Consider the following 21896-nt stretch of genomic DNA (forward strand, 5'->3'; position numbering starts at 1 on the left):
AAGGCCTCCAAATATGGGTCGCGCTAACCGCTACGCCACCACGGCACGCCCCCCTGAATGATGATTTTAAATCATGAAATATTGGTGAGCTTTAAAGGAGCTGTAAAATTTAAAGTCATTACCATTTAAAGTAATATTTTATTTTTTCTTTTTTAACGTTATTTTGTTCAGTCTGGATGTGAACGTCGTGTTTCTGTTACCTGCTGCATGTCCAGAGCTTTCATGAGGGCCGTGAAGGCGAACAGATCGCCGACCGCGTTCTTCAGCTCCATGGCAACCAGGATGATGCGATTCAAGGTGGACGCCCGCTCCTCCACGGTGCCGGTGCATCCCAGAATATCCACGGCGACGCCTATCGCCATGGTGTGGTGCCTGGGGGACGGATTTGGGTTTTTGATCATGCTGCCATCATAAAACTCGTCACCAATAAAAACAAGGCGCTGCGGTAGCCATGGTTACCGTTCCATCAGGTCCAGCCTCAGCTGGCGGCCGTGCGGCAGCGTCACCAGCTCCAGACCCGAACAAACGCCCATCCGACCTTTGACCTGAGGAGTCACTCCCAGGATCCGCACCACCTGGACCAGCAACAACCGTTTTTACAAGAAGCTCTTAAGAAGAAATTCAGTTATATTTCATCACTCAGTGGAGAAACATCTGCGTCGTGTTTGTTGGGTTCATTTGACGCCACAACAACTTTGTCTCCATTTTCTGACAGAGGAGAGAAACCAAAAACCAGAAGTAACGGTAGTACTACTTCAACATATTTGAAGTAAAAGCAAAAGTAAAAAGTAGCAGTTCAAACGTTACGTAAGAGTAAAAGTATTTGGTAAAAAGTAATTAGTAACTGATCAGTTTGGATTAATATTACATCATCAGACGAATCAATATATAAAGTTAAGTGGAAATTTTGGTATTTGAATGATAAAATAATTTAAACGGTAAACGGTGACAGGTGTGTGTGAGGTGTGTGTACCTGGCAGTCGGCCATCAGCAGGTGTGTGTGAGGTGTGTGTACCTGGCAGTCGGCCATCAGCAGGTGTGTGTGAGGTGTGTGTACCTGGCAGTCGGCCATCAGCAGGTGTGTGTGAGGTGTGTGTACCTGGCAGTCGGCCATCAGCAGGTGTGTGTGAGGTGTGTGTACCTGGCAGTCGGCCATCAGCAGGTGTGTGTGAGGTGTGTGTACCTGGCAGTCGGCCATCAGCAGGTGTGTGTGAGGTGTGTGTACCTGGCAGTCGGCCATCAGCAGGTGTGTGTGAGGTGTGTGTACCTGGCAGTTGACCATCAGCAGGTGTGTGTGAGGTGTGTGTACCTGGCAGTCGGCCATCAGCCGGAGGTGTGTGAGGTGTGTGTACCTGGCAGTCGGCCATCAGCAGGTGTGTGTGAGGTGTGTGTACCTGGCAGTCGGCCATCAGCAGGTGTGTGTGAGGTGTGTGTACCTGGCAGTCGGCCATCAGCAGGTGTGTGGCGATGCTCTGGTGGTCGTGGCTGAGCAGCAGCTCCTTCGCTCTCTTCAGCACCGCCATCTCCAGCGGTTTGTTTTCAGGCGGCAGCAGACGTGATTCGAACTCCGCCGGCCTGAACGCCGACTCCGTCTCCAGAACCGGCCGCAGAAACCCACGCCTCATCTTTTCCTCTTCCTCCTCCTCTTCCTCGCTCGTGCTTTCCAAGGCGGCGATGGCGTGGTGGTAGGAGCTTCTGTCGAGCGTTTTCCGGCCCGCAGCCTCGCCGTCGGTTTTCAGCAGCTCCACGTAGCCACACGACGTGGACGGGTTCTGCGAAGTCTGGCGATCCCGGTCCGGTTCCGGTGGGCTGTAGGACCGAAGGTCGGCTGGGCTCGGATTCAGCCGCTCCGTCCTTCCTGACGACAGCTCCGAGTCCGGACAATGGACAACTGCAGGAGGAGAAACCACACAGCTGGACGGACTGCGGGAATCCGTAAGAGGAAAATGTCGACATTTCTGGGGCTTCGCAGGAGGAACAGGCGGAGCTGCAGAGGAAGAAACACATCCCTCTGTGATTTTTATACTTGAATACTGAATAAATGGGCTACATCTGTGGAAAAACATCCAGCTGTCACCTCCACTCCTCCTGGAATTAGCCGGGTTTTCCCCAGAGCTGCTAGAGGGCGGCATGAGGGGCAGCCGGGTCAGGGGCACTTTGCTCGGTTTGGGAGGCGGCTTGGGACACAGCTGGCTGTCAGAACCACGGATCGCTTGACCTGCAGCGGCATTTAGATTTTAATATTATTATCAACAAAACACACAAGTTCATTTCAAGAGTAAATTTAAATTGACAGCAATATATTAACCTTCACAGGAGATTTTACAGCCTTAAAGTCAGATGAAAATATTTATTTCAGTCAGATCTGAACCAGAAATGTGTCCAGAATTGATTTAGGGAGTTCTCACATCTGGTAGTTTGGTAGATTCGGTTCAATTTGGGACCAAAATTGCAAAATTTGACACATTTTCACACAGCACTGTGCAAACGAAAAAAAACCTTTATAAAACCTGTTCCCCTCCTGGCCTGTGGGGGCGCTGCACCAAGAACAACTGAAGGAAACGACACAAAAACCTGTGAAGGAGACACTGAGTGCAACTTCCTTCTTCACCAAATGTAAACAAAAATGGCGGTTGTAGGATTTCTCTTATGTTGTTGGTAAAAGACCACGAGTCATTTCTCCCGCTAGCGTTAGCCTCGTGCGTTTGTTTTGGTTGTTTTTACCCAGAATTCCCTGCGCTGCAGTCCACTTCCTGCTTTTGGAGCGGTCTCTGTTCCGCTTGGCATTTGCATATGGATTCAAATCGCACCAGAGTTCACTTCAACTGAACCGAAAGTGTGGTTTGTCGGCGGACCAGAGTTAGATTTTTTGGTTGATTAGAATTCACAACTACTCAAACTGAACTGGACTTTCTAGGCAAACGGACCAGAGTTGGATTAAAGCGAATTAAACAGAGCTGGTGTGAACAAACTCTTGTTCTTAGAAATAGTGAGTTTTGAGTTTTCTTTTGGTTTTCTGCTTTTGATTTTTAGATCTGTGTGAGCCTAAGCTTACACACTGTTATTACTACATAAAAGTAAAACAGCAAAAATATATTTTCTTATATTAAGAGCTCATATAAAGATATCTGATTACCTGCTAAAGGTTCTGCAGATCTACGCTGGGCTGACGGGCTGAGGACCGGCTCACTGCCGGTCCGAAACACCGGAGACTTTGGTCCGGGGCTGGTGAGCAGCGGGTCCGCAGACTGCTGGGGCAGCTGTTTGGTTCCTAAGGAGGAAAAAAGATGCCAAAGTTATAAAAAATAAATTTAATAACACATCCTTAATTGGATTTAACATGAATTTTTTTTATTTAGTGGACAAAAATCCTGCTTTCACACTGAAGGGCTCATTGTGTTGAACATCTTCTATTAGTTTAGCGCTTTAGCACTAGCAGAACAAATTTTTAATGTTTAGCTCAATTAACTTGTTAGTTTTTAGTATTTACTATTAATAAGTTTGTGATTTTCGGACCAAAATACACATTTATGTGAAGCAAGCTAACGTTTTTCATTTCTTACCCAGAGGCAGGAAGCTTTCCGATTGGTGCGCCTTCAGGGGACGTCGCTTCTCCTGGACTTGATTGAGACTCGCTGGCTGACTGCCGCATCGATCTTTCAACCTGACAGGAAGAGGAAAGGAAAACTTTACAGGTGAACATGTCTCAGGACTGTTGAAAACCCTCTGGAGAGGTAAAGTGGGGAAAATGAGTTGACTGGGTCTATCTGTAAAAACTAATATAAAACTATTGAATATTTTACATAGCAGCTCAAGAAATATAGAGATACTGCCTGAAATGCAAACAGTAAGCATATTTGAAAGCTTAGCTACACATTCTTAGGCTTCAATTATACTAAACTTTTGTTTTTCCTAAATCTTAACATTTAGTTTTGTATTTTCCTCGATTTGTCTCAAGCAAAGTATGAAGAAATATACATTGCGTGAGAAAGACACATCAAATGTTGTGCTATTTTTGGCCCTTCTGGCATTCCATATGTCAGGAACAGAAAAACCGGAGTTGAGTTCAGAGGAAGAGTTTATCAGAGTACGTCAGAATATGAATTGAGCGAACATTTGTGAGATTTAGACGCACACACCACAAATCATCGTTACACAGATATAAGCGCTGAAATCAGTCTCACTGCACAGTCAGATTCAGGGTTTGAGCAAAACTGGATTTAGCCATCTCACTAGAAAAAGTTAATTATCTCTGCTATTTAAACACAGCTGACGGTTTAAGACGAAGCAATGTAGTGAAAATAAAACACACCTAATTAAATCCACGGAGGAATTTGGAGGTTTGGTGTTAGATTTGCATGTTTGTGTGAGTTTGTGGTGCGCAGACCTCAGCTGGGCGCCGCGGACGAAGCCGTTGTCCTGGCCATGATGGCCGTCGTGGACGTTGTGCGCGCCGTCGTGACCGTTGGTGATGTTGAGGCTAAGGCGGTTCTGGCTCCGCCTCTCCTGCACCATCAGCCCCGCCTCTTTGTGGTTGCTCGACAGTCCGTACTTTTCCTCCAAGTAGCGCAGCGGGAACGCTCGGTTGATCGGCTGGAAGATGATGGCACCAACAACCTTGAGTGGGGAGAAAGGTTTGTGGTTTTATTTTTTCCATCAAAACCAGCGGTGGGGATCAATTACGATTTTAACTTGAGTTTATTACACGGCCTGTTATCAATTAATCACATTTTATTCGACAAAATAAGCAACAACTTCAATTCAAAAACCCCTTTTGCTGCAAAATTATTAAATAAACAGATTTATGAGCTCAATAAGAAAGATATTTATTGTTTTTAACCTGTTATTTAGATTATTCAACTGTTCAAGCCTTAGAAATGTGGTTGCTAACATTAGCATTGCTGCTACATGTTTAGCATTGCTGCTACATGTTTAGCATTGAGATGCTATTTCTGGCTTGAGTAGCTCTGCTGCTAGGCTAACTCCTTCTGAACACAACAACAGCCTTTTGCTTCAAAACCGTCCAATCCTGTTGATTTTGAAGCTAAAATGAATCCCCAGTGAGCCAAGAAAAAAGTTTTTGTCGTTAGCGGATGTCACTTGTGCATCAGGTTTTACTGCCGTATCAGAAACACATGAATACAAAGGTTCCGGTTTCAGACTTTTGGATGTAAAAGAAAACTGGAATTAATTTTGTTGAAATCTATGTAATTATTAAACACTTCCACATTTATTACATAAATATCAACTGGTCAAGACTGAACATATAAATTATGAAGAAACATTAGAACAACTTGTAGCTTGTAAAACCAACCTGTGAGACGGGTTTCCTGTTGCCAACGTAGTATCTGATGAGTGCAGGAACGCTGTCAAACCCTTCCTTATCCAACAGATACTCCACTCTGGAGTACGCTTCATTCAGGATCACCATCTGAATGAGTCAAAAACAGACAAAACTTCATTTTTTTCTGCTTTTCTGATAAATCTAAAGGCGTGAGACTGTGAAAACAAGAAACGTGGTTCTGCAGAGTATAAATAGTCAAATGAATGATAATGTATGACTTAAAGCTGGAGAGAAACAACGTGAGTTTGCTTTTATTAGGAATATGGTGGAATGCTGTTTGACACCTTGAAGCTGAACGTTCTGATGAATTCATCTGATCACTTAAACACAGGGGCGTCCAAACTGTGGCCCGGGGGCCATTTGTGGCCCTTGGAACAATTTCGTGTGGCCCCCAACTTCAATTCAACAATGGTACAAACTTGGACCTTCAGTGGGCACTTTTGTAATTTTTTAGCATGAGAATTTAAATTAGTTCTGCAATTAAATTCTAATATATCTGGAACACAAAGTATTTTTCTTTTGATATCAGTGTTTTATTTTGATTTTAATATCATGGTAATTAGGGTCATAAATATCTGAAGAAAGTTCAGATTTTGTCACTGGTAATAAATTAAACGATTTTCTGGATCAAATAAACTGAAAAAAATTACTAGAAAAGTTAGGAAACAGTCTATCATTTATTAAGACAACAAACGTCCACTTTGCTTAAATTAAATATTTCATATTTAATTTATTGCTGAGTTACAGAAAATAGGATTAGAGCTACTGAAAAAATAAATAATTCTGACATCAAACTCAAAATTCTGACTTTTGGTCTCAATAAACTCTGAATTGATTGAAGGAAAAAAGTCAGAATTTTGGGAAAAAAGTAAAAAAAGATAATAAAAAAAAAAAAAAAGTCCAAAAATGTGTTTCAAAATGTTGAGAAAAAAAGTTGCCTAATCATTTCCCACACTGAGAACATAAAAAAGGAAATAATGTTGCGTCTTTAGTTGGAAAGACAATGTGGCTCCTGAGTTTGTCCTGCTGTGGGAATCTGATCCATGGTGCAAAACATTTGGACACCAGTGACTTAAAACAGTTTGAGTTTTTTGTATGTTTGTTTAATCCTGCAAAGTCAAACAGAAAATAAAACCCAAACGATGAAATGGCTTCATGCTGTGGAAGCTGGCGATCATGAAAAGATCTCATAATAAAATCCGAGTCTTGAAGTCGGACTGAGTCTCCGTACCTTCTTGCTGATCTTAAAGTGCTGCGCGGCGTTTCTCCACTGGCAGGTCAGAACGTAACTTCCTGGGCTGGAGAGCGAATCCCGCAGCAGGAAGTCTCCGTCACGCTGCACCAGGCTCTCTGCGACCTGCAGGTCGTGAGCGGTTACACAAACACACAGCGTCTGTTTGCAGGCCAAACGTTTCATTAAATCTGATGATGGTGGTCTGGGTGGCTGGAACCAGTTTTATGAGCGCAGCGCCGGCTGCTCTGCACGGCTAACATGCTCTAAAATGTTAGTTTTCTTTTTCACTGACGTGTCAACAAGTTCAACACTGTTTTTAAACTTTAATTTGTCTGGATGGAAAGACACATTTAGCTCTGGTTGTTTCCCTCGGCTCAGATTAACTTTGTAATTTCTGACTATCGTTTTTCAGTTTCACTTTAAATCAAATTGCTTTTGCGATGTTTTTCTGCTACATAAACTGTAACCGACACTTGATCCACACAGCAAGCAGGCGACACAGGTCAGACCTTTTTGCCCAAATGTGACAGGATGTAAACATTGAATTGCAAAGTTTCTTAAATTAAATATTTTCCTTGTATCTGGATTTCACTCATCGTATTTTGTATTACTGATTCCCAAAGAAGCAATTTTTACAGTGTCAATGCGTAGACCTGAGCATTATGATAGCATTAAATTAAATAACTATAACGTGTTTCTACTAGGAGAGAGAGAGAGAGAGAGAGAGAGAGAGAGACAGAGAGAGAGAGAGAGAGAGAGAGAGAGACAGAGAGAGAGAGAGAGAGACAGAGAGAGAGAGAGAGAGAGACAGAGAGAGAGACAGAGAGAGAGAGAGAGACAGAGAGAGAGAGAAAGAGACAGAAAGAGAGAGAGAGAGAGAAAGAGAGAGACAGAGAGAGACAGAAAGAGAGAAAGAGAGAGAGCGGATAATCAGGGTGATTTTATGAAGATTGTCTCTAAAAATAAAAGTATAAATTAAATTGTTCAGTGTTATTGAGAAAAGTTTTTTTTTTTTGAACATTTTATACATGTAGAAATTTTATTTCCATCCAGCCACCTACACTGCAAAAACACAATATTTTACCAAGTATTGTTGTTTAGTTTCTCATGCAAATATCTTAGTTCTGTTGAAATTAGACAAAATTAACTTACAAGAGATTTTACAGAAAGTTATAGAGGCTGATTTTCAGTCAATAAATCCTTAATATTGATTTTTAAAAAGTATTAGTTTTACTGGCGGATTATTTAACCTATTTCACAAGTGACAGGCCTTGTGCCGTTACCTAGCAACCCCAGCCAAGTCCAGTCCGTTACCTAGCAACCCAGGTCTAGTTCCACCAGCAGATTATTTGACTTCTAACAAGACATTCTCCTCATGTTTTCAGTGAAATAATCTGAAACAAATATCATTATTGAGGAATTAATTAGCTAAAATAAACTCATAGTTATTGTCTTCTCTTATTTTAAGTTTACTAAATATTTGAACTAGAAACTGAACCAAATTGACTTGGTAGGTTTTGTGTTTTTGCAGTGTAGGCTTGTTTTGTCCTGTTTTCTTGTGTTTCTCTGTTTCAGTTGCAGCTTTTCACTCTTTTTCTTTCCCACAGAAACACACAAACCTTCATGCCGGACTCAGGGCTTTAATTAGGCCGCTGTTTGTTTAGAGTGTAATGGTAGTTTAGCCAAAGGAAGCAGCTTATTAAAAGCGATTACATCTCAGCCCTGGAGAACACAGCCTCCCTCACACAGTTATCCAGCACAACAAACAAACGCATACAGAAAGCTTTCTGTACGGCAGCCTGGAGGAGCAACCCCTCTGCTGGGGTCCAAACACACCCAGTAATCTGCCTGCAGTCGCAGCGCTGCAGGCTAATAACACCCGGCCTGGTCCAACTGGTTTCCAACTGGACTTTTAAAGGGAGTGTCTCTGTTTTTGTGTTGTACCTGTCTGGGAATCGCGCCGTGGTACCAGGCGTGACTCCTGGGCTCCTCGCTGCTCATCTTCAGCTCCTCCTCCAGCTCTCTGCGGAGCTTCTCCAACGAACAGTCCAGGATGAACTGGTCCCTGGAGAACTGGGAGGAGAACAGGAGGAACCGTTCAGATGAAATCTGTGTCTACCAGAGATCCATTCACAGCTTTATTCACTCAGAAATGTTGGTCCTTCAGTTTCACTCCTTTGATTTAATCCTTTCAAAGCAAAAACAACTTTTTAACTGAATAATGTTCATTTCTTTGGTTCAGGTTTATACAAAATTTGTATTTTTGTATTTGTATTTGGAAATCCATTAAAGAAACTGATTTTTAATTTATTTAAAGTTTGTTTTTTTGTTAATTTGGATCCGCATTATCCTTTTTTTTTTTTTTTACAATTATAAACATCAAAAAAAGAGAAAACATTACAAAAACCGTTACACACACTTACTAAAACATTAGCAACTGCAAAAACACAAAACCTTCCCAAGTATTTTGATCTCGTTTCTAGAGCAAATATCTTAATGCTCCTGAAATAAGACAAAATTAACTTACAAGTAACTTTTCAGTGAGATATAGGAGCTTGTTTTAAGTCAATGATTCCTTAATATTGATGAAGAAACACTTATGAAAAACTGGCTCAGAGCAGATCGATGTGTGGATGAGCCAGAACAGAAACAAAACCAAAGTTTTTATTTTTCACCTTAAGATGAACAAAGTAGAGCTAATATTTAATTATTTTTATTGTAAGTTTATTGGTAGGGACAGACTCACGTCGACAGACAAACTGAACAAAACAATCCCACGTTTGCATCATAGTGCAGCAGCAACAGCTGATTTGCAGCACTTGTCCCTAGATGGGCTTTTAAAAAGCCATAGATCTAGAATAGCTTCAGTTAGAAACTAGAGATCAGGCTGACCTCTGACCTGAACCTTCAGAGCCACATAAAGACGGTTACAAAGTCGGCCTTCTGTCAGCTGAGGAACATTTCCAGGAAAAATGACGAATGTTTCAGCATCCAGTCGCTTTGTGTCAGAGAATAAACTTTAAAATAAAATAAAACTGTTAGTTATAAATCACTTATGTATTTTACTGGCTTGGCAGTAAAATACTTTAAAGATCAGCTGTCGTCATAGCAACCGTCCAGACCTCTCAGGTCTTCTGGTTCTGGTTCTGCTCTGCATCCCCAGAAAAAAATCCAGAAAACTGCAAACCAGCCGAAACACTGACACACTTTAAACCCAGACCTCAAACTGAGCTGGTCAGAGTCGCTTCTGATCAACCACTCCAACATTTGTTAATAATTACGCTTTATGGTTTTTATAACGGCGTTTTATTTTAGGGTTTTGTTTGCGGCTCCCAATAAACCTGATTACGGTTTTATGATTTTATGACGTGAAGCACTTTGGTGAAGGAATGATCCTTCATGTACGTTTCCCCTCAGCTCTCCTTCTCTCCTCTGTCATATTAAAATAAAACAATAAAAATAAAATGAGTCATGATAAAAAGTTTGGACACCCCTGGGTTTATCCAAAACGTGACACTCGGACTCTCTCCCTTCTACCATCTCCTCTGTGGATTTGAGACGCATATCTACCAAAACACATTCCGGTTTTTCTACTTTTAAGTAAAAGTAGAAACGGAAGGAAAGTATTTCTACCAAACAACAGACAGACTTACAGAAGAGCTGCTGGGTCTCTGCATCGTTCCCTCCTTCTCTCTTCATCACACACACACGTCGACACACACGCTGCTGGCTCACAAATAAAACGCCATTTCACACACTCTCTCTCTGTCTGCCTCCACAGAGGTTTTGTCCCTCCGCCGCTCTGCCTCACCTTGCGCGACGTCATATGACGTCCCCCGCCCGCCCGCCCGCCCGCCTCCACACACACCTCCACCTGACGCACCTAAACAAAAGCAAGTGGGAGTGACGCAAAACACTCCCAAAGCTTGAGATAGGTGGAGTTTCTCTTTCTCTGTCAGGAAGTTTCTGGAGAATCTATAAAAATGTGATGAAACAGATGAATGATAAGAGCAGCTTCACATCCTCAACCAGGAAGAGGTTCCTCACTATTTTCTTTCTGTGCTTCAGTCCTTAAGTGTCATGGATTATTTTTGTAATAATCTGGCTGATTTAATGATTGTTCCCCCACATGTGAAGCCTCCAGTTTTTGCAACAGCCACAACAATAATAAAAAAACTTCTTTCCACCTGCAGCTGCGCTCGCTGTTTAATGAAGAGACGCCATGAGTCGACGTTTCTCTGTATTTATGAAGTCATGAATGGAAGATCACTGATGGTTCATGTGCAGGAAGAACGAGGAGGACAAAGGGATTCAGGAAGGAGAAATTGAAGGAAAAAGATAGAAAAACAAACATTAGCAACACTGAAAGTGTTTGACAGGCTGCAACAGATGAACTGAAGCATAAAGAACCAACTCAGATTTATTTACCCTCCAAGTCCAACTAAAAGTGACAAATGATGTCAGAATCAGCTCTACACTGCAAAAACACAAAATCTTACCAAGTAGTTTTGGTCTAGTTTCTAGAGCCAATATTTTATTACACTTGAAATAAGACAAAAGTAACTTATAAGTAACTTTTCATAAAAGATATCGGAGCTTGTTTTAACAAAAACAATTCCTTAAAAAAGTTCCAGTTCCACTGGCAGATTATTTCACCGATGACATGGGCAGAATGTCTTGTTATAAATTAAATAATGGAACTAGAACTGGGTTGCTAGGCAACGTGCTGAGTTTGGCCGGGGTTGCTAGGTAACGGCACCAGTGGAACTAGAACTTTTTCATCAAAATTAAGGAATTATTTACTTAAAACAAGCCTCTGTATTTTGCTGAAAAGTTATTTGTAAACAAATTTTTTGTTCTTATTTCAAGTGTACTAAGAAACTAGAGCAAAATTATTTTCATTTTGGTCCTTAAGATATTAAAAAAGATTTTTAACGTAACTTTATATGTTAGTCCGTCTTATTTTTCAGTATTAAATAAGCTGAAGTTGTGCTTCTCTTACTGCAGCCCAACGTTTGGCTCCTCATCCTGTCATTTAAAACGTCTCATCTCTGCTTCTTTCACTGTAAATCTTTCAGAGTTTCGTCATCAGGAGCGTTAAGGATTCGTCTTCCTGTCAATTGTTGAAAAGTTTCCTAATGATTTCCCAGAGGTGATGCAAAAACAGAAATACAAAGAAAAAGATATTTTTGATTATTCAGCGGAACCTTCTCGTTGTGAACGTGAAACAACTTTTTTTTTTTTTTACTTCTGAGAAGCTTGAAGGAGTTTGTTTGTGCTGAAGCAGTGAAACATCTAAAGCATGAGGGGCGCCGGCCCTTTAAGGACAGTAATTGGACAATCCTGATCAAAGCTGATGAGACTAAATGACTGTGGATCGACCATCAGGGACTTCCTGTTTACCTGAAGCTTCCTGTGATTAAACCAGGAAGTATTTTACTCCTCAGCTGCAGAGGAATCATCTCTGAACACCAAGATGATAGAAACTAGTGACAATTATTCAGTTACATTTACTGGAGCAAAGTTTTTTGAAAAAAATGTATTTTTAGGAGTAGCTCTAGTTTTGTTTTGATGCATCTCTGCTCTTACTGGAGTTAATTTTTTTAGTGCTCTGCCACTGTCACCTCTTATGTATTATAAACACATATTTCATAGTTTATTTCCACAGGAAATGCGTTTTTATTTATTTATTCTTTTTGTTAAATAAACTTCACATCAAGACGATGATTCTGTTTCTTTTTTAAATAAAAAAGATTTAAATGAAAATAACTCCAACTAACAGTTTCAGTTTTCAAACCTCTTGAGCTTTTCCACATCCTTGTCCTTTACTCTGAAAGCCTCACAGGTTTGTTAGAGAAGAGGTTCTCAAAGTGGGGGGCGGGAACCCCAAGGGGTCATGAGAGGTCAAGTTGGGGGTCGAAAGGTGATTTTCAGAAATGTCATCATGTGATCCCTGAAGTTTGTGGTTTCAAACATACAAAATGTGGGAAAAATGAACTTTCTGCCAGGTGAAAGGTTTTTGTGCCTCAGTGTTAGAAATCTTCAGGGTTATTTTCATTTTGTGACAGTTTCAATTTTATAGCAACATTCCTCTATCTTGGATGGATAAGGTGTAAAGTTTCAGACAGAAAAACAACAAAAAACATTTAAGTAAATGAAGTGAAACCACCATCTCATGTAATCTCTGTTGTGATATTTTACTTTGGTTTGAAAGGAATAAGCTTTGATTTGTGAGGCACAGAAAACTGACGACCTCCCTAGGAGACAGACGGAGGAGCATAAAGGGAGCGGAACAAGTCCTCTGGCTGTTTGGGTCGCGAGGAGAAACGGCAGCACAGATGAAGGACGGGGTGGAAGAGCTACAAGAATACCAACCCAAAGGAGGTGATGCTCTGGTGCTGAGTTTCACCACTAATTCTGGTTTTATTCAAATATTTTCTACTTTTACCATCAGATTCTCAAAAACGTCATAAAAAATTACATTTTTTAGCCTTTAAATGCATTTTGTTGTGTATTTACAGTCGCTAGGAAAGCTGAACTTAGTCTCTCCACTGCTGAGTAGATCATCTTTGGGTCATTTTTTCCTTTCAGTTTTCTCTGTTCCCTGTTACATTTTTAACTAGTATTTACTGCAGAACAGCTAGACAGGGTCACGTACATCGAATCTGATATTTTTATGTCTCTCAGCACCTAAATCAGTTTTTATTTAATGTATTGAACTTGGAAAAAATAGCAACGTTTTTGAAAGGAAATGACTCAAAACCTGTTTTTAAAACTGAGAATAAATTTGCTCAAAAGAACCTAAAATAGTTTGAAAACTAGATGGTTTTTAAAAAAAACATGTAAAAACATTATTATGTTTTGGATCGATGGTAAATAACAAAAACAAAACAAAAAAAAAACAACAAATAAAAGTTTTTTTTTAAAATACTTTTGATTTGACAAGTTTGGCCCAAAATATTTGGTCTTCAAGCTGCAGTGTGTAACTTTTATAGACAATGTATTTTTCACAACTTTGTTGAAGCTCTCATTATATTGTGACTTAATTTTTTGTAAAAAAAAAAAAAAAAAAAAAGAATCAAGCTCCTCTGTCTCCTCCCAGGTCTAACATCCAATCAGAGGCAGGGGGCGGGTCTTAGCGCTGTCAATCACTCTCTCTCATGACAATAAATATGCAAAAAAACATTTTTCCTAAAATAAAAGTTGCGTACAGCACCTTTAAATGTGGAAAAGAAAGATTTAAAAGCATAATCTCGCCGCTTTAACGTAACAGAAACTTATCTGTGAGTTTCCTCTGGTAATCTGACCTCATGTTGCAGAATAAAATCTGTTTTCCTTCATTTCTGCTGTAACCACAGGTGTATCTGATAGAACCGAACCCAACAGAAGCTGCTGCACAGCCAGACTTCACCCACTGACTCAGTGACGTTTATACATCTCACTGACGTCACGCAGCGCCGGCCGCCGGCCGTCAGCTCCGGCTCATCCCGGCACACTGCCTCGTCTGTCCGCCAGCGGCCGTTACAGATGAGGTCAACATGTATCTCACACTCTGAGCCAGACAGTCACACAGGCGGGTTTCATGCGGGTCGTCTGGTCCCGGCAATAAGAGCGCAGTGTTCAGAAAGAGAAGGAGCATTCAGCGTGATCAGATTTCCCTCCCTGTTGTCCGCAGGACAGAGAGACGGACGCTGCAGAAACACAAAGTCTGACCAATGACTTCTGGTTTCACCTTCATTAAGTTGCAACAAGACAGACAGACGGACTATTTGTTTGTAAACACGGCGGATGGACACGCTACTTGACTGCAGAAAGAGCCGGGCCGCATTTAAACTGGTTACCATGGTTACTGGCATTTATCTTGTCATCTTAACTTTAGCTAGCATGTTGTTAGCATCCCAGAACCAGTTATCCAGCGTGATGAAATGGATTTTATTCTTTATAGATTCAAGACTTCAACATTTTCTGCATTAAAGAAAATTTCATCTGGTTTTCAAATCATTTTGGGCTTGAAGAACAAATTTATTCAGTTACAAGAAAAATATTTGAGTCACTTTCTTTCAAAAACATTTGCTATATTTAGCCAAGTTTAATAAATTAAATATTAAACATGGCTAGTAATTAGCCATGTGGTTAAACATTAGCCATGTAGCTAAACATTAGCCATGTTTAATGTTTACATATTAAATGTGCCCAATGTTTAAACGTTAAACTTTAGCCATTTTAAATATGCAATATTTAAAATGGTTCTTAAACACGGCTAATATGTATATTAGCCGTGTTTAACTATTAAACATGGCTGACATGTTTAGCTAAAATGCTAAATCCAAGTTGATTTAGGCTGATTTAGGCACAACACAGTTGATTTTTCAGTTAAATTCTCTATTATAAAAGTTTGGTTATAAAAAGACAAATACTTTTTGTTGTACTCAACATTTTCTACTGCAAGAAAATCTAACTGATTATAATTGTACCCTGATCACCAATATAAAGTTTGCATTTGCACAAAATTTGCTTAATTCTTGATTTGCATTTGGGGGCCACACAAAAATCACTCCAACGGCCACAAATGGCCCGCGAGCCGCACTTTGGACCCCTGCTTTAAGTGGACCGGTCAGTTTCCTGTGGTCTGCTATAAACAGCAACCAGTGATCAAAGGAGCTTCAGAAAGAAGATTTTTTCTTCTGATGAAGAAGCAGAAGCTCGTCTCACCTTGATGACCGAGTTCCTGTGGTAGAAGCAACACAGAGCCGCTGTCAGAGCCTTCAAGTTGCATCGCTCCGTCATCACAACCGTTTCCAAAATGCAACCAAACAGACGGAAACGTTTCCGGTTTCTGAAAACTAAAAACTCAACTCGAACGAGCAAATTGCAGAGAAACCTCCATGGCAGAGACCCTGGATCTCTCTGCTCCACAGTCCCCTGCAGAGTGAACTCTCGCTCTGCTCCACTCATCCTTTACATCACTTTTTCCCCTCTAAGCCCCGCCCCCTCTGGGCCTCGTGTGCAGCAGAGAAACGACCGTGTGGTGAGGTTTGATCCAGCCGAGTGTGGATCGCCTGGGAGTGGCCCGGTGGCAAATCTCCCTCATCTCCTCTGGAAAAAACATGGCAGGACAAAAAAAGCTGCACTGCACAAAAGTCCTTTTTTTACTTACTAAGCAGCTGAAATGATCCCAGATCACAGCTTTGTTATATCAACTGTTTTCAAAATGTAAAGTTGTAAAATTCATAAGCAGAGGGATGCACTGACTGAAGTTTTTTGGCCAATTCTATTTTTTTGTTGTTGCCTAAAACGTCGTAGTAAGAAAGTCGCTGAGTTGGCAACATTTGTGAACTGGTCTGGTGGACCAGTCTGTCAATAAAATCTCTCTAATGGAAGAGAAGAAGAAGAAGAAGAAGATGGTTTTTAGACCGTTTCTAAGATAAATAAGATCGGTGGATAAGATCGGCTTCACATGCAAATATCGGCCGATCTCCCAAAGTTAAGGAGATCAGTGCATCTTCAAAGGATTATGAGTAAAAGTATTTATAACTGCAAACAGAAAAAAGCTGCTTTAAGTTAGTAGCATTATAAATCAGTTTTCAGTGACAATCAGAAACATTTCTAACACCCTGAAGAATAAAATAAAAGAAGAGAGAAAAAAGAACGGAGGACGACAAACAAGAAAAAGAACGAATGATTAATTACTGACTAATGTGCGACATTAGATGAATGAAACATTTATATTTTAATGAGTAAAAATCTTGCGGGGAAGGTAAACGCCTCAGCCTTGGAGTTTTGCCTCAGCACAAATTACACTATTAATTCATCAATAACAACAAATTTAACAAATAAATGTCACTTGTGTATTTCTCCAGAAAATAAAATAGCATTTAGTAAATAAAATAAAAAGTTGACTGAATATACAAACTTAAAATGTCTAAATGTAATTTAAGTCCCATTTCAGAAAAAATAAATAATTACGTACTTAATTTAGTAGTAGGCCTTTCTGAGGTCCAGAAGTTGGTTTTAGGATTGTTTTACCATAAATGAATCAGTAAATCATAATGAAAACCAGAAAACTTTTCCTTGATTCACATTGTTTTTGCAGCTGGAATTAAAAATATATTTAATGTAACTGTTTACATCTGTCACTGCTGTGGTTTTTATTGACTTATCGCATGAAGAAGCTTCTTCACGTGATTTAAATTTCATTTCTTGTTAAAGCTGCAGTATTTAACTTTTATATATATAAAAAATATTTTCTTTTTTACATATTTATTAAAACTGTTCGGTGTGATCTCTTCTACGTTATCCCAGTGCTAACTAGAAACAACCAATCAGAGCCAGAGGGCGGGGCTTAGTGCTGTCAATTACAAGTGGGATGCCGCTGCTCATTCCACTTCCCTCTTGCTCTCTGTTATACTGCAGCTAGCATAGCATGTTGTGAATGCTAAGGCTAGTTAGCAAGACCACCAATGACAGCGAATAAACAGTTTTTCTGGAACGGTAAGCCATTTCTCCACCGTTAGCATTTAGTAGCGACTACATAAGGCTGATTGACAGCGCTAGGCCCGCCTCGGGGCTCTGATTGGTTGTTTTTGGTCAGGACTGTTGCATTTCTTTAGATGACAATCAATCGGCAGTCAATCATTTCACAGATTATCTGTCACAAAACAATTGGACACTTTTAACAAATATGTAAAAATGATTTTTTATAGAAGTTAAATGCTGCAGCTTTAATGGAAATGCTGCCACTGAAAAAATGTTTTTTGTTTTTTCACATTTCACAGAAAGAGATTTACGGAACTTGAAATAGGCCTCCATCTCCTCCAACTCCCTGTACATGCAAAGTGCAGACAATTCAAAAAGAGTTGAGATCAGAAAGAAGCAGGAAAACCCTGAACTTTTCAGCTTTTAGCTATTAGATATAAATAACAAAGACCGTTTTTCTCTTTTGAGAAATGTATTTTAAGATCTTTTAGTTTAGATCTTTCTGTACTCTTTTAGAAAATGACTCAGCTCTTGTGTTTTGAAAATAGCCCAGAAAAAGTTTTCAAAGTGAGATCAAACGTCCCTCTCTCCCTTTCTGCCCTGATGAACAGCTATGACTAAATCACTGCTGAGCAATTACAGCCCCAACTTTCCCACCAAACTCGCTGCAAATGGACGGCGAAGCAACAGAGATGGAAATTCAAAACGCAGCGAAACAAGACGACGTTTCTACCGACAAACACAGAGGGAGACACCCGAGCCGGGGGAATATTCCCACTCTAATTACAGCGTGAACTCTCCGACGATACAGGAAGGAAATGCATGTCCAACATTCTCCGGGACACAACACACACACACACACACACACACACGCACACACACACACGCACACACACACCCCACTGTTGACCACAGCAGCCCCAAATCACCAGCTTGGCTGAATGTACACCTTAAAATACACATATCCAACGGTCCAGGAATGCATCGGAGGGACGGGAATCGACTCAAATCTTTCTATTTCTATATGTTGGTTGTTTCTGATGAAGGGACTGAGGGAAACGAAGCTGTTTCTGCCTCTAGCTGGAGAAATTGGGAAGTTTCTTCCATTTTGTATCATATTAATGGAAAAAGAGAGCGCTGTAAATTGTAGTGTTGCATTACATTGGAAAAGAAAACTTGACTTTGGTCATATTTGCTAACAATGAAACTCCAGTGAATTTTTGGGTAAGATAAAAAACCTCTCCCATATGATGACAACCTCTGGTTTTAGCTGTCAAGTTGTCAAACATAACGCGCTAAACCTTAAAGTTTAAGGTTTAAACGTACGCCAGAAAGGACGCAGTGTTTTGCTACTAATTGTCAACACTATGACAACCAGATAAGGTCAGGAAAAAGTTTTAATTAAAAAAAAAACAAGATCAGGGAAAAGGGTCAGTTATGCTAGCTTGACAATGACAACCTTGACATGTAGATGTGCAGCAGAATTCTGTGTTCTGGTTCAGTTAAAAAATAAAAAAAGGCGACGTAAACTCTGGCTAGCTTAGCTTAGCTAATAGCAGCGGTAGCTAATCTACCACCTGCTGTGTTAACTTAGCTAATAGCAGCAGTAGCTAATCTACCACCTGCTGTGTTAGCTTAGCTAATAGCAGCGGTAGCTAATCTACCACCTGGTGTGTTAGCTTAGCTAGTAGCAGCGGTAGCTAATCTACCACCTGCTCTGTTAGCTTAGCTAATAGCAGCGGTAGCTAATCTATCACCTGGTGTGTTAGCTTAGCTAATAGCAGTGGTAGCTAATCTACCACCTGCTCTGTTAGCTTAGCTAATAGCAGCGGTAGCTAATCTACCACCTGGTGTGTTAACTTAGCTAATAGCAGCGGTAGCTAATCTACCACCTGCTCTGTTAGCTTAGCTAATAGCAGCGGTAGCTAATCTACCACCTGCTGTGTTAGCTTAGCTAATAGCAGCGGTAGCTAATCTACCACCTGCTGTGTTAGCTTAGCTAATAGCAGCGGTAGCTAATCTACCACCTGCTCTGTTAGCTTAGCTAATAGCAGCGGTAGCTAATCTACCACCTGCTCTGTTAGCTTAGCTAATAGCAGCGGTAGCTAATCTACCACCTGCTGTGTTAGCTTAGCTAATAGCAGCGGTAGCTAATCTACCACCTGCTCTGTTAGCTTAGCTAATAGCAGCGGTAGCTAATCTACCACCTGCTCTGTTAGCTTAGCTAATAGTTATTTTAATGCAAACTAAAACATTTTGTGGGAAAGAGTTTGCATACCTTTTTTAAGTAAGAACAACTGTTTTAAAAGCAGCAGGACAGATTAGTTAGCAAAGTAAAATCAGTAAATACACGATGTTTAATGCCAAGATGCTTCAGGCAGGTAGTTTGTATTTCTGTAAATCCAGACTGCTGTGAGTCATCAAAGCATTATATCATAATCCAGTATCAGCGTCGGCCTGAAGCCGGCGGCGGCGGCGGCGTTCATCAGGCTCCTGTGATGGTTGTGATGAGTCACTGACTCGTAACGTCGCTGTAACTCGACCTCACACTGTCAGCAGAAATGTCACTGCAGTTACTGGAACAGTTACATCACATATCTGAACTATATCCGGAAATAGTTCAGATTTTCCAACTCAAAGTAAACAAAACTACGACACACAAACAGGAACGCTGCAGACAAAACTCCCTGCTGGTGGATTTATGTTTATTCCTAAAGTATAAGAGGGAAAAACACACAAAAAGTAAAATATATTTAAATAATTTAATTCAACTGGGTGCTCATGTAGTTATGGTCAGTAAGGTAATATTGTTTGTTTGGAGACATCACAACGTTTCAGAAAATAGTTTACAAAATCTATCAAATGTGGCCCAGATTATCCATTTATCCTTTCACTACAAACTCTTTGAAGAAGAGAATATATTCTGCAATTATTTTATTTTGGGGGGGAAATATTTTAAAAATAAAGACTGAGAACTAAAAGTCAAAATGAAGTCGTGTTTTTATGTCAGTGGTTTAACCTGAGCAAAACGACTGGACAAAACCCCCAAAATATTATGTTGCAAATCAAAAATAATTACATTTTAATGCAAAAAACCCACTTCATAAAGAAAAATTTAGATTTTTATTCTTTGTTTTTGGTCAGTGGTGGGTTCTGCTAACTAAAACGTTAGTTGCACTAACCTTATTGTAGTAATTATAAACATTAGCTTTGCTAATGCTAAAACGCTATGATACTTATTAGTGAAATGCTAAAACACTATTTCTATACAAAACTACAAAGCAAACTAGCATTTTAGAAAAATTCAATGTAGGGGAAGCTAAGCGCGCTAAATGTTTTCAAAGTTATCAAAAATGCTAAAAGTAAAATTAGCTCCACTTTTGGTAGATTAGCAGAAATGCGCCCACACTTGCTTTACTTCTTATCTGGATGTCTACTGTACAGATCTTTGTGAAATAAGTAAACTTAAAAATATTTAAATACACAAGCTTTTTTTTTTTTAACCACACAATGTGAACAGATTTGGAAATATTGCTGACAACGATTTAACGACTTCTTTTCCTCTTAAGTCTGAAGTTTGAACAAATTCTGGTTTAAATAAATATTAAAGTGGCAAAACAATCTAAAAACTTATCAGGATAATATAATATTCAGAATTTAATAAGAGATCTTATAAAACTCATCTATCTGTAGATTTAATTGATCAGCTCAGATCCACCACAAACTCGTTGGTGGAGCTGAATAATAATCATTTTGGTCTCCACTTACAGCTTAAAGTCTTGCTCCATTACGAAATTAAAGCAATAAATCCCAGCAGTGGATGTTTGATACCGAGACTGAAGGTTAAACCAGACGCGCTCTGACAGTTTGGTAGTACCTCCACACGGCCACCAGATGGCGCCCTCCCGCAAAACTGTCAGTCAACCTTGAAATAGAAACTGAGTTTCGTACGGAAGAATCTGGGTATTTATTTGAGCTGCAAACTGAGATAAATTGTAATGTAGCTGTTCTGTTGCAGTTTGTGTGTATATTAGTTTCTCTTTGTGCGCTGCTGCAACCTGAGACAACACACACACACACACACACACACACACACTTGCATATTTGTGCACAGAGAGCATTATTGTTTTCTAAAGCTCTAAAGCTGCAGAGCTGCTTTCAACTCTGACTGGGAATGAAAGAGAATAAGCAAAAGTGGGAGAAAAGAGAAGAATCGTGAAGAAACCAATAAATCAACTTGTCATGAAAGGCCGTCATGCTTCCCCCAGCTGCTCATTACCGGATAAAACAGTAATTTAACTGAGGATGAACACTGACAATAACCACATAGTGTCGTTTCTTCCTGAGTAGAAACGACTCATTCCAGTGCTTTTTGATGTCTTAATTCACTAAATGACATTTTCCCTTTAAACTACTGGAAAGCCCCAAAAATCTCAAAATTATCTGAAAATATTCATGCAGAGATTTTTAAAAGTTACTGTACGGACAAACTTCTTTTACATTTGACGATGGGAATAAGCTAATCAGATAAAAAGCAGGTTTTAGCATCTAAAATCTTCAGAAATTCAAGAGCAGTTATATTGCGATAAAGATTATTTTAGGAATCGATTATTCTGATGATTAATCGGATCAAATATTGACACATTCTGCAAAGTTTTTATTTCACCACTGAAACTTTTATCTAATGTTAGAAATATATTAAAAGAAAACAAATAATAAAATTTATTTTTTAATGAGGAAATTAACATTTTATTGCCTAAAATGGAAAAACGTAGCATTAGTCTATGATATCTGCAGCTAAAAAAAAAAACAACCTATAGTCTAACATTATTCCCAGATTTA

General features: G+C 39.8%; 1 protein-coding gene across 5 annotated transcripts in view; it reads right to left on the reverse strand.

Annotated features, from left to right (window-relative positions):
* The window catches only part of bcar3 (BCAR3 adaptor protein, NSP family member), an 84513-nt gene that overhangs the window by 4683 nt on the left and 57934 nt on the right, over positions 1–21896 (reverse strand). For 3 of the 5 annotated variants that reach the window (XM_032571141.1, XM_032571142.1, XM_032571143.1), the window contains 10 exons: positions 8523–8651; positions 6576–6701; positions 5315–5431; positions 4388–4617; positions 3564–3664; positions 3137–3271; positions 2078–2218; positions 1437–1987; positions 460–575; positions 201–372 (listed from right to left, as the gene is read on the reverse strand). In XM_032571141.1, the coding sequence (XP_032427032.1) occupies positions 201–372; positions 460–575; positions 1437–1987; positions 2078–2218; positions 3137–3271; positions 3564–3664; positions 4388–4617; positions 5315–5431; positions 6576–6701; positions 8523–8651 (1818 nt within the window). Of the gene's footprint in view, positions 1–200; positions 373–459; positions 576–1436; positions 1988–2077; positions 2219–3136; positions 3272–3563; positions 3665–4387; positions 4618–5314; positions 5432–6575; positions 6702–8522; positions 8652–10231; positions 10407–15290; positions 15489–21896 lie in introns of those variants that run through there. The other 2 variants (XM_032571144.1, XM_032571145.1) reach the window with 2 other exon arrangements.

This window comes from Xiphophorus hellerii, chromosome 9 (assembly GCF_003331165.1).
Source record: "Xiphophorus hellerii strain 12219 chromosome 9, Xiphophorus_hellerii-4.1, whole genome shotgun sequence".
Taxonomy (NCBI): domain Eukaryota; kingdom Metazoa; phylum Chordata; class Actinopteri; order Cyprinodontiformes; family Poeciliidae; genus Xiphophorus; species Xiphophorus hellerii.